Source organism: Papio anubis, chromosome 12 (genome assembly GCF_008728515.1).
Source record: "Papio anubis isolate 15944 chromosome 12, Panubis1.0, whole genome shotgun sequence".
NCBI lineage: Eukaryota > Metazoa > Chordata > Mammalia > Primates > Cercopithecidae > Papio > Papio anubis.
The window spans coordinates 33,300,552-33,313,087 of record NC_044987.1 but is presented as its reverse complement, the minus strand read 5'-3'; the positions used below and the strand labels follow the sequence as shown (position 1 = coordinate 33,313,087).

The following is a 12,536-nucleotide window of genomic DNA, read 5'->3' as shown; positions in this document are numbered from 1 at the left end:
TCGATACAAATATGCTTTGAAGGTTGAGTTGAGAATTAAAAGCATAGATTGAGAATTGAGTGTCTCATTCATTATAAACAATCAAATGTTTCTGTTGTCAAATTTTAAAAGACAAATATATTTTGCTTAAAATTACAAAGGACAAAAAGCTCAACAGTTTTCTTGCCCAGTGAGTTTGAGTTTTTATAAGGCTATAAATCACTGATTTAGAGCACAGTTACATATGTAAGACACACACAAGATGCAGAAATCACCATAACACATATAAGCAAAAAAAAAAAAAAAAAATTGTGATGTTTAAAGTAATAATTTAATGATTTTCCTTTAGAAAATGTGAAAACTAATGAAGAAGTATGTTAAAACCACTTATAATTTCATCACCTGAAGAAAACTTAAAATTTGGTGCACAGCCTTCTAATCTCATCTGTGGCAGTGGCTCTCAAACTTCTTCATCTCACAACACCTTTATAAACTTAAAAGATCATGAAGGATCCCCAAAGGGCTTCTGTTTTTATGGATTACATTTATTGATATTTACTGTATTAGAAATTCAAACAGAACATTTAAAAATATGTATTTATTGAAAATAAGAATAAACCTATTACATATTAGCACAAATAACATAATTTTGATGAAAAATGATATTTTCCAAAAGAGTTGAACTGTTTTACATTTTTTCAAGTATCTTTAATACCTGACATAATACAAAATAAGTGAATTGTCATACACGTTCCATTAGCTTCACAACAGTGATATCTTAGGCTCCTGCCTGCCCCTCTATCTCCCCTCCACAAGTTCTCTTGACCACGCTTTTGAAAACTACTCCTCCGTGATAAACACACAGAAAAGGACACATGGGTGGGGATGCTGGGAGGGTAGAGGAGTTCACTGTATTGTTGCTATCATAGTGCCCAACGCACAATAGATGCTCAATAAAATTGTTGAATGAGTAAATAAAATATACATTTTTAACATAAAAAATACTTTGTTACTCACTTTTTCACTTCATTTTCCATGGAGTTGCAATATGCATGTCTTTGACACAAGCAGCTTTAACTGTACAGGCTCAGGTGGAAGTTCTTAGCATTGAGGCGTTCAGTATTACTTAGATATTTAAGCTGGAAACAGCCAGTGTTTGTTGGAAAAAAAATCTGTGAAAAGAACATGTAATTAATGTTAAGAAATCTGCAACTAGGCTGGGCACAGTGGCTCACTCCTGTAATCCCAGCACTTTGGGAGGCCAAGGCGGGTGGACCACTTGAGCCCAGGAATTTGAAACCCTGTCTCTACAAAAAATACAAAGCATTAATTGTTACGGTGGTGTGCACCTAATAGTCCCAGCTACCTGGGAGGCTAAGATGGGAAGATCACCTGAGGTCAGGAAGTCAAGACTGCAGTGAGCTTTGATTGGCCTGAGCAATGGAGTAAGACCCTATCTCAAAAAAAAAAAAAAAAAAAAAAAAAGCAAAAGAAAGAAAAAAATCTCCAACTAGTGCCCAAGAAACAAATGCAGTGTTTCTTGGTAAACTGTCATGGGCAATTTAGGATTCTTGCCAAGAACAAATTTGTAAACTTTTTGTCTTACGCATTAGCATCGTTTCATAGCATGAGTTCTTCAATAGCATTATCTATAGTTGCTGCATAATACTTCACTAGATTGGTGTGCTCTAATTTATTTTTTAAGTTCTCTGCTGATGAATACTTAAGATTGTTGTGATTTTTTTTAATTTCCAGTTTTATATATAGTATTGCTTTAGTATCTTTCTACCTCCATGCACTCCTACTCCCTTCAGAAGTGAAACTGTCAATAGCATACAAAATGTGTGTATTTCTCATTGTTAAACAGGCCTCCGGAAGACATTGTATCAATTTTGGTGAATTTTTAAAATTTCTCTTATGTTTAAGATAAGCATTGGTAAATTTTGCACACTGACCCAGTCAAACTTTTGTACGTTTACTCATTAAATGCATTAGGCGGCATTTAGCATGAGGAATGAGGCTTGTGGGCAGATGATTTTCCCAGTGATAAGGGAAGAAATGGCTTTCAGGATTGTGCCGTTACCTCACTCTCCCAAGCAGTAAGAGGCAGGATTTTCAAAATCTTTTTCAAAGAGAGATTAGAATCTTCTGAAGAGAGAGACAATAGGTGACAGTGTTATTTTCACATCCTCTTCAATACACCAAGACAGTAAAAGAGGAAGCATTAGCACCTGAGGAAACTTCACTGTTACAGAGTCTACATTAAATCATCAAAGCTCTCTGCAGAGTTAACACCTGCAGTTATAGCTCTCAGCAGAAGAAAATTCCATCTAGTCAGTGCACAGATAATTGAAAAGTCATGACAGGTAGTATTTTGTGCTGTGTGGTTTTGATGCGTTTAACAATATGTATGTCTTTATTTAGTGATAATAATTATTCTGTATGCTTTTCCCCTCCCTCAACCAGTCCCGCAAAATACTATAAATACAAATAAGGAGACCATATATGTCTAAAATATTAATTACAAGATTTGGGTTACATTTTAAAGTATAGTTTTGAAAATTAGGCCATTGTAAGGAATATTGTAATCACTTCTACAACTTTGGAGTTTGTTTCCTTATACATCTCTTTATAATTTATCTTAATGATTCAAAGAAAGATGGACTTACTGTTTACTGGAAGAAGCTGTTGCTATTAGAAAATGTGATTTTTTTGCAAAAATCTTTCCTTTTTTTTAGGAAAATGGTTCTGCAGTCCTCAGTAATATCCTGATCAAATCAAATGGTTATAGTTGGCTAGATTTATAGGGAAAACGTTTATATTCTACTTGAGCCTACCATAGTCTGATTCTTAGAAGTCTTCAGAACCTGATAATGTTCTCACTTCCCACCTATATGCAACTAGCACACCCACATGCATGTGTTCATGTGCACACACACAGTTCTTTAAAGTCCTGTCCTTCTCTGAGTGCCTCTACTTCTTCAGTTCTTCCTTAGACTATGTTTCACTGGGACATTGTGCTATGTGGGCTCAGGGTCACTCCCAAAGCTGCCCTGCTAGCAAGCTGTCTGAAAGTACAGCCTGAGCATCACCTCTGATGAAAAGACTGGAGGCAGGTCCAGAATTTTCCTCTCTACACTTTCCAATCTTCAGATAGTCTTTGAGAACCCCAGTTTAAATGGCTGGACCTCATTCTGGAAGTGTAGGGTTAAGACCCAGGGTTGAGCTCCAATAGGGAAATGAAATTATAATGTAATGCTGCTGCTTTGGGAGAGCTGTGGAGGCAAATACTGCTGCGTTGCAGGTATAGTGCTGGGACCCCAAGGAGGATAGATAAGGTGCCCTGAATCTTCAAAAAGACTCATCATATAGAAAATGAACCCAGAACATCTTTTTCTTACTCATTCATTTAGCTAACATTTACTGAGTTACTACTAAGCATCAGACATTGTTCATGGAGATTCCATTCTATCTAGGGGTGAAGATAAAAATATCAGCAATAATAACAAAATACCAGATACTAATACCATGCAGACTTGAGGCAGGAAGATATGATAGTTCCCTGGGCAACTATTTCAGAGAGTATGATCAGAGAAGTCCTGACCTTCAGCAAAGCTCTTAAAATTTAAGATGAACTTGAAGGACATGGCCATGTGAAGATCAAGAGGAAAACATCTCAGGGCGTGGACATAGCTGGCCTGAGGTGGGAGTGAGTTTGGCATGTTTGAAGGAAAGAAAGAGGGCCATTGTGACTGGAGTCGAGTAGGTGAGCAGAGGCAGGGACACAAAGAGGCAGGGGAGACCACCCGGCACCTGACTGCATACAGTTTGTGGGCCAGAGTAGGAAGCCAGTTGAAGGGTTGTCGGGGAAGCAGTGTGATCTGATGGGCATTTTACAGCTGTCCTCTGGCTGCTCTATAGATAATGGATTGTAAGGGAATAGAGGTTCTAGGAAGCCAGGAAGCCATTCAGCCGACCAGGTTGGAAACGCTATTGTCTTGGACTCTGGTTGTGGAAGAGATGGTAAGTGCTTGGAGTTGGGATCAGTTGCAAGTCTTACCAAGGTCATTGAATGTTGCAGATTAAAGGAGACCTGCCTGGTGCCTTGATTAGCAGCCTCAGATGATGCCTTTCTAGTGTTGGCTGAAATATTTTTGGATCATATCTCATATGTAATTCCTAAATTCTGACTTCACTTGGAAAAAAAAGAAAAAAAGAGTATCTGGGTATATTGAGCACGAATTTGCACATAGCGACAGAGGTTGGGAGCTGAGTGGTTGGCTTCTCTTGTTAAAGATGGGTGTACTCTGGTTTGCAAAGCCTCCACCTGTCCCCATCATCTTCCTGATGGTGAAGCTATAGTTGGTTGCCATTTATCATCAACTTATCCTATTATTTTTCCTATATCATGCCCAATCAACTTACTTACCATATTCTTTAAGCCTTTTAATTTTTAGATCTCACCTCAGATAGTCTGAACATGAAAGTGGGGGGAAAAAAGGCTTTGGGGTTCCTAGGAACCTTGGTTTCTACATAGCTGTAAAAACAGCCTATTTAGCAACTTATTAAACAGTTAAATAATAGCAGTTTCTAAAACTAACCTATATTGTTATAAGCCAGGGGTTACCCTGGAGAGCATTGCCTAGAAACACAAGAAAGGTTTCTAGTGTGCTAGTAATCCTTGATTTCTTGATCTGGTAACATGATTGTGTTGAGTGGAAAAAGTACCGATGTACACTTATATATGCACTTTATGTGCATTATGTTCCAATGACAAGTAAAAATGAATAGCATTCTTTAAGAAGAGTTTTAAATACAGATGTCCTTAGGTTGAGTGTTGAGGTTTTGACAAGTTGTCTTGCTCTTTCAGCCAAGCCAAAGCCATGTACTCCTGTAAAGCAGAGCACAGCCATGAGCTTTCCTTCCCACAAGGAGCGATATTTTCTAATGGTAAGTATGTCACTTCCCTCTAAGTTTATCATCATGGGGAGGATGAAGGAATAGCATGGTGGTATGAGTCTCAAGTAGAAGCCAGAAGCCTCAGATTCTATCCCAAGTCCTGCCTGTCATGACGGGCATGCATGAACACATCAAATCCCTCTGGGTGGCGTGCATCTGTAGTCCCAGCTGCTTAGGAGGGTAAGCCCAGCCCAACCCACAAAAAAATAAATAAATAGGCTGGACACGGTGACTCACACCTGTAATCCCAGCACTTTGGAAGGCCAAGGCAGGCGGATCATGAGGTCAAGATATTGAGACCAGCCTGGCCAACATAGTGAAACCTCGTCTCTACTAAAAAATACAAAAAACTAGCCGGGTGAGGTGGCGGGCGCCTGTAGTCCCAGCTGCTCGGGAGGCTGAGGCAGAATTGCTTGAACCCAGGAGGTGGAGGTTGCAGTGAGCCAAGATCGCGCCACCGCACTCCAGCCTGGCGGCAGAGCAAGACTCTGTCTTAGAAAAATAAAAATAAAAATAAATAAATAAAAAATTTTAAAATTCTCTCTGGATTCATTCCTCCCCTGCAGGCATTTGTGTGTATGTGTCTGTTTGTACATGTGTGTATGAGAGGGAGAGATTGTTTCATTTGACTATGTGAATGCAAAGGACATTCCAACTTTGAAGGGCTGTGACATTGTTTTGTTTGGACATTTAAGTTGAGCGTATAGTTGGCCCTGTATATTCCAGGAGTTCTGCATGCACAATTTAACCAACTATGGATCAAAAAGGTTGGAAAATAAATAGATAAATAGTAATACAAATTTTAAATATATAGAGTATAACAACTATTTACATAGTTTTTACATTGTGAAAGGTATTACAAGTAATCTAGAAATGATTTAAAGCATACAGGAGGATGTCCCTAGGGTATATGCAAATATTACATCATTTTATATCAGGGACATGAGCATCCGCAGTTTCTGGTATCCACAAGAGGTCCTGGAACTAATCTCCCACAGATATTGAGGACTGACTGTGTGCGTACAATCTGATGTGGGACTTTAACCCATCTGTTCATATAATTATTTGACACAAATGTTGACCGAGTGCTATTTATTTGTTTATTTTGCCAGTGTACCCATCAGTGGAACCAGGATGGTTAAAGGCAACTTATGAAGGCAAAACGGGACTAGTTCCAGAAAATTATGTTGTCTTCCTCTAATACGATTTAGTGGATGGCAGTATCTTCATGGTATCCATGGTAACGAATAAGTGCTATGATTTTATCTGACACAGATACACAGGGATCAGCCCACTAAGTGAAAACAGTCCATTTCTATCAAGTTCTTCACCAGCAGACTATGTAGCTCCTTATTAATGGAAAAAAAAGATTTAAATCGTTGGCCATTCTTTTTTGGTTGGTTTCTTACTTTAAAATATCTTGCTTCTGAAAAATGTATTTTTGGATAATATGTAACTCTCCACAATGTCTCTTCCATAGCAATTGTAGAGTTTCAAATACTATATTAAATACTATATCCCAGAAATTTGGAAACCAGAATCTGCTATATGGATTGTGAGATCTGTCCTTTACTGCCTGGCATTCTCTGAGGATCTCTGAAATTGTTAGTTAAAAATGTAATTTAAATTGTTCATTTATTGTTTTTTTTTTCTTAGAAATATACTGCTTTTATATATGATTGTTTTGCTGGTCCTAAACATTTCAAGGATGTAAGTCTTTAATATAACTTTATTTGTTTTCCAAGTAGATGATAATATTCAAAAGCAATAATGTATATGGTATCTATAAAGCAAGTAAAATTAAGTCATACACTGACTCCACTGTAAACAATCTGTCCCGAATTCCAGACACCTTCCATTGGTTTAGCACAGGGATCAGCGAACTTTTTCTGTAAAGGCCTGATAGCAAATATTTTTGTGATGGGTTAAATTTGGCTCATGGGTTATAGTTTGCTGACCCCTAGTTTAGAGGGTGTATAAAACTATCTTCATAACTTTGAGAGTTTTATAAAATTTTACATTAAAATATACTGATAAATTATATGCACATATTTTCTACCAGTAGCATTGTAGTGACATCACAGAAGAATATTTACCAGTCATGGGAAAACTGTAAAACTAGAGTAGCAAGGCGTACAACTTCACTTCCACTTGGAAGATTGTAAAGTGTCAAAGTATTTTAATGATAATTTAATTTGGACTTTTGAAATGTTCTCCTACAAATGAAAAAGATGTTTGAAAACGTTACAAGGAAAACTATGCCTTCTGAAGTCTATCCTTAGTTGAAACAGAAAATAAACACAAAGGTACAAGATCCTTAAATTATTTTGAACCACAGAGGTTGAAATTGTTTTGTGATCTTTAGCAGAAATAAAATCTGTCCATGATTTTCTTCTGTGCCTTTTAGTTTACAGTCTTTATTAGCAATTGCAGTCAATTTGTAGAGCATAGTAATAGGTATTTACTGTCCACTTATATATATATATCAGCATCTGGTCATGCACGAACCATTAATTCTATATTTCTATTTCAATAATTCTAATATATTATTTCTATAAATATAATATCTATATGTGGCAAAGAGCCTTTCTTCTCAAGATCCTGAAAAGCTGGTTACCTGACCTTTGAGTGCCACAGTCCTGACCTGCTTGTTCTTGACATCTTACTTCATATTACTTCAGAGTTCCCCACTGTGCAGACTCTCAGGTATTCACTGTATAAAATTCTTTACGTGCGATTATAATCTATAATCTCGATCTCTTCTACTTTAAATTAATGTTTCTAGATTTAGTAGGTTAAATACGCATATACACACACAACTATGCCTCAGAAAAGTTATGCTTTTACAAATAAAAAGAATAAGATTAGAATTAACAAGTAGAGAGAATAACCGTTGGCAGAGTCAGAATCAGGAATAAATATCAGTGAATCCAAATAAAAGAATGAAAAATATTCTGTAATAAAAATTAGCAATGTAATGTAAAAGTCTGATAAAAGACTATCTTTTTCTTTTACCCCTCACTGTTGACCTCTGTACACTGTAATACCGTGTGTTGCTGGATCTGCTAGGTCTAGGTCCTTGGTGACCTTAGTGGTAATAACAGCATTGCTGACACTCTAATTGCCCTCTGCTGGAACAGAAGGTAGTTTCCAATGTACCAGTCCCTTAGTCTATACGGCACCCTTGGTTTAAGCATGCTTGCCATCATCTGGTATCCTGCTAGATTAGAATCTCTTAAAAGCAAATTGGTTTTCTTTCAAAGACCAACTTGACTCCAAAGAGAGATTCAGAATCCTACTCCTCCTGCTGCTGCATAAAGAAAATCTCAACCTTCATTTTATTTGAACACAGACCAAAGTGTTCCTGCTTCTGAGTTGTCAAAAGCTAATTCTAGGGATGTTCCATTCAGGTTTAAAGTTTTTTTACTGCATAGGATGTGGATATGAAGCCTAACTCCTGTATCTGATGGCAAGACATATGTTGCAGCCACAGTACTGGCTACGGTCCCTTTGCTGAAACAAGCTACAGAAGCACTGATTCAAGTTGTGCTTGTGCTTGAAGTTTTAATCTTCCAGATTTGTGAGGATGGCTCTTTTTCCTTCATAATGGATTATATGTGTAAGCAAGTCATGGCCATATACTGGAGATAGGCGGAAGCTGCTTTTCCCTTAAAGTAAGTTTCCTACAGATAAGGTATTTATGAGCATTGAGAAAGTCAGGACATGTACTCTAAATCACACAGAATGTTAATTCCACAGGAAGGCAATGCCAGACATTGGAAGAGGATCGCATTCAACTTCTAATAGTAGTTCAATAACAAAACCTTAGCTTTTCAGAAACAATGTGAAGATACATTAGAATTGCCACATCCATACCTTCGAAACATGCAACCTGTGCATCCCAATCACTGCTTACAGTATAATCAGTATGACAGTGAGATTGAGGGGGTCTCAATTTAAGTTCATCATCTCCTGTGTTATGTGAAAATATCCCTCAGTACAAAACATTTATGTATTTCACAGATGACTCTTTGGTTTTGCCATAACGCTACCAAGTTTATGGAAACTAGTCAACTGAAGGATTTTTCTGTTGTGTTATGTGTAAATATCTGAAGAGTAAAATCATCTTTGTATTCCTGTAACGTTCATGAAGTATGAGGAAGCGCATTTCTCCTTGTTTGATGTGAGTGGTTTTGCTTGTTGCGTGGGTTGCCTGGGCTTTGTAACTTGCATGAACACAACCAGGTTTCTCAACAATGATTTGTCTGCTGACTGTTTTCAGAGATAGTGGGGGAAAAAAAGTGTGCCTTAAAACCCCAAATTATCTAGGTTTCCAAGTAGGAAAAATAAAGATACATATGACTTTTATTATTATTCTATGATAATTAGCTTTATATAATGTGGCATCCTTCTTAAAAATTCACTATGTTGTGAGGCAAACAGATTTCTTACCATAATCTGGTGTACCCTGCTCACCTTCTCACTCCTAGCACCATTCTTCTGGTCTGTGTCAAAAAGGGCATTATTCATGTGGTTTCCGTTGAGAAGAGTCTCTCAGAGCTTTCCCTCAAGCCATTTCAAATTGTACTAATACGTTAAATTATGTATTCAAGATGCTTTCTTTAGCATTTAGAACCCCAGCTAGACTTATACTTTGACTAAAGCCAGAGGCAGACCAATTTAGGGAACAGATTTTGTTCTTTGGTTTTGTGATACATTTGTAATTCACAGCTGCTAGCATGACCTCATATCACTGCGTAGGACCCTGAAATCGTATCTCCTGGTCAGTTCACGAAAAAGAACAGAGGCTTGACTCTTGTCCAGAAGTTACTTCCTTCTTGACTAAAGGTTTCCCCATAGGGTAGACATTGCTATTTAACTTTGCCTCCTACCCTTTTTTGTTAACCTTCCAAAATCAAAACACTTTTAAGAAACAAAGATAATTTTCTGAACAGTCTGTGTCCTGCCTGTCTCCTGTTGATTCACAGATACAAATATCGAGTATTCATCAACTAGTCTCAATTTCCTGAACACATACACTGTATCCCTCGTTGTCACCATTATCCCCCTGCTTCAAAATGTGCCGGTTCCACTTGGTAATAACCTTCGGAAAACTCAGGTTTATGAATGATGTGGACTTTTAGAGGATCAAATCAATAAATTGGATTTTTTATTTTTTGAGGGCAGCTGCACTCACTGTTTTAAATAAAGAGTCTTACATAAGAATGTTGACAGCATTCACAGTAAGCCATTGGCAGAAAATTGATCTGCATGTCCTAGACCAATGTTTAAAAGGTATTCTATGGTTTAGGGAGCCCAGCCCGTCATTCCTTTACCTCTTGGCATTCATGAGAGAGATGCCAAGTTCAGTGTGAATTTTTCTTGGTGCTGTGTAGAGAAATGGAGTCTGTGCACTTACTGAAGAGTCCCAAAAGGTGGAGATCATTTTCATTTATTGCCATCATGAAGATTCTCCACCATTCAAGATGCTTGTGTACAGGGCTACTTGGGAAACTAAAGTGTTGGAGGAGGCAGGGGCTGAAGGTGTCAAAACCTCCTCAGTAGGCTAACCACTTTCTCCCCTTTGGACCATCTGCCATCTTTCCCCAGTGTTTCCCATGGTGTTTTTGCATCCAGAGTTGACAGCAACTCAATTTTGCCTTGAATTTACTCAGTTTTATGGATTAAAAGTGTGCATTTTATATAAAAATGCATTTTATATAAAAATATATGGCTACATATACATATATATATAAAACACACACTTTTAATCTCTATATGGCAGCATTTTTGAGGTTTTATATCTGTCAGTGTACCCTCAACTGCCTCCTTTTTGCAGAGAATGATCCCCACAAGAACTGGTCTAAGAACACTGTCTGCTCATGGTTTATACTTAAATTCCAAGATACCACCACATAACAAAGGTTGGGATTTTCAGAGTCCTTGATTTCTGAGCTGAAACCTTAACAAATAGGGAATTTGGCAGGGAAGACACCTGGGTTTTTAATTCAGAATCCTATTTATATACTGTTAAAATTTGAGGTACTGTAGTTTATATAAAAGTCAGATGTTTAGATATTATATTTCAGTACTAGGAGCTTCTTTGCAGTCATTAACATGACAAATTAAGTAATAAATATAAAAGTGATTGTCCATAAATGATCATTGAATTTTTTGTTTATTTTGTAGTATTTCTGTATTAATCTGCACTTTGTGTATATATACACACGTACATGTGCCAACATGTAAATAACTTCATGTTTATTCCTAATCTGAATTGCCACAATATTTTTAATGTATGATTACACTGTGTTTTAAATTACTTTAAAAATAAACTTTGTAAGCACATTTTAATTTAGTCTTTGTACTTGAAGACCCACTGTGTTGGAGGGCAATCCTCTTGGCTTTATGTAAAGAAAAAACAAGGTTTCTGGTACTGTGAGTGATCACTTTGATATGGCTAAATCATAGCAGAATTTGGTGACCTTCTCCTCACAAATTGGTATTCTGCAAGCTTTGGAAAATGTTAATGTTGATAACCTATTAATAATGCAGATATCCGCCAAGGGGAGAGGGAAATGGGTGATATGCAAAATACTAAATAGAACAAGCACACAAGCTTACCTGAAAATATATGTTTGTAAAAGTTTCCAAGTGTACTATGAATGAAATATCAGCGTACAAATTCTTCCCATCCATTTTTATTAGTTTTATGACCCTCTTGGTCATGACTTGACTTCTAGGTAAAACTTTGTTTCACTGCATCAAAAAAAGAGAATCGTGTATTTCTTTTGCATTGCTCCATAGATTATCAGAGTGCAGCAAATCACTTTGCCAAAACTAAGCCTCACAGGTTGACCATTGGACAACCTGGCTTGCTCACATAGGTTGTAGTTTTCATCAATATCAGAGGAAAAGAGATAAAGTGATGACACAACACCTGGTAAGTTATAAGGATTAATGTTAACGCCAGTATAGTTAAGCAGGAATGGACTATTAGGTTAGATATTATAGATTATTGTAGATGAGCTACTGTTTAAGAATGTTGGTTAAAAATGTTGGCCTGGAATCCCCGATAACTGATATTTTAGAATTAAAAATGAATTAGCTTCCAGTGGCCAAAGCTAGAATGATTTGAGCAACAAAATAATGCAATATTGAATGATTGGCTTATAAAACAAAGTATAAAATGAATATCCATGAATCCACATGGATATCAATGACAATAAATTTTATTTATGTAAAAAAATGAGGGAGAAGAGACAAATCTTTAGAAAAATATTCCAAATCATAATTGGAGTTATAGTTACTTTTCCCTCTAGCAGGTAGAATTTAATCCTCTCCTGCTTAAAGGTGAGCTAGATTTAGTATCTCATTTCCAAAATTTAGAGTATGGAAAACTGTCATAACTTTACAGAAAAGAAACCTAGTAGCCACTGTCTTAACCAAGTGGTAAAACTTAATATCAGGGCCGGGCGTGGTGGCTCACGCCTGTAATCCCAGCACTTTGGGAGGCCGAGGCGGGTGGATCACGAGGTCAGGAGATTGAGACCATCCTGGCCAACACGGTGAAACCCCGTCTCTACTAAAAAAAAAAA

The 12,536-nt window shown here is 37.1% G+C and overlaps 1 protein-coding gene across 2 annotated transcripts in view; it reads left to right on the top strand.

Moving 5' to 3' along the window:
* ARHGAP42 (Rho GTPase activating protein 42) overlaps positions 1–11,292 on the top strand; it is a 313,699-nt gene extending 302,407 nt beyond the window's left edge. For both annotated transcript variants that reach the window (XM_003910587.5, XM_009187162.4), the window contains 2 exons: positions 4,850–4,929; positions 6,051–11,292. In XM_003910587.5, coding sequence (XP_003910636.2) covers positions 4,850–4,929; positions 6,051–6,139 — 169 coding nt within the window. In that variant the 3' untranslated portion in view covers positions 6,140–11,292. The remainder of the gene's footprint in view (positions 1–4,849; positions 4,930–6,050) is intronic.
* The last annotated feature ends 1,244 nt before the right edge of the window (positions 11,293–12,536 follow it).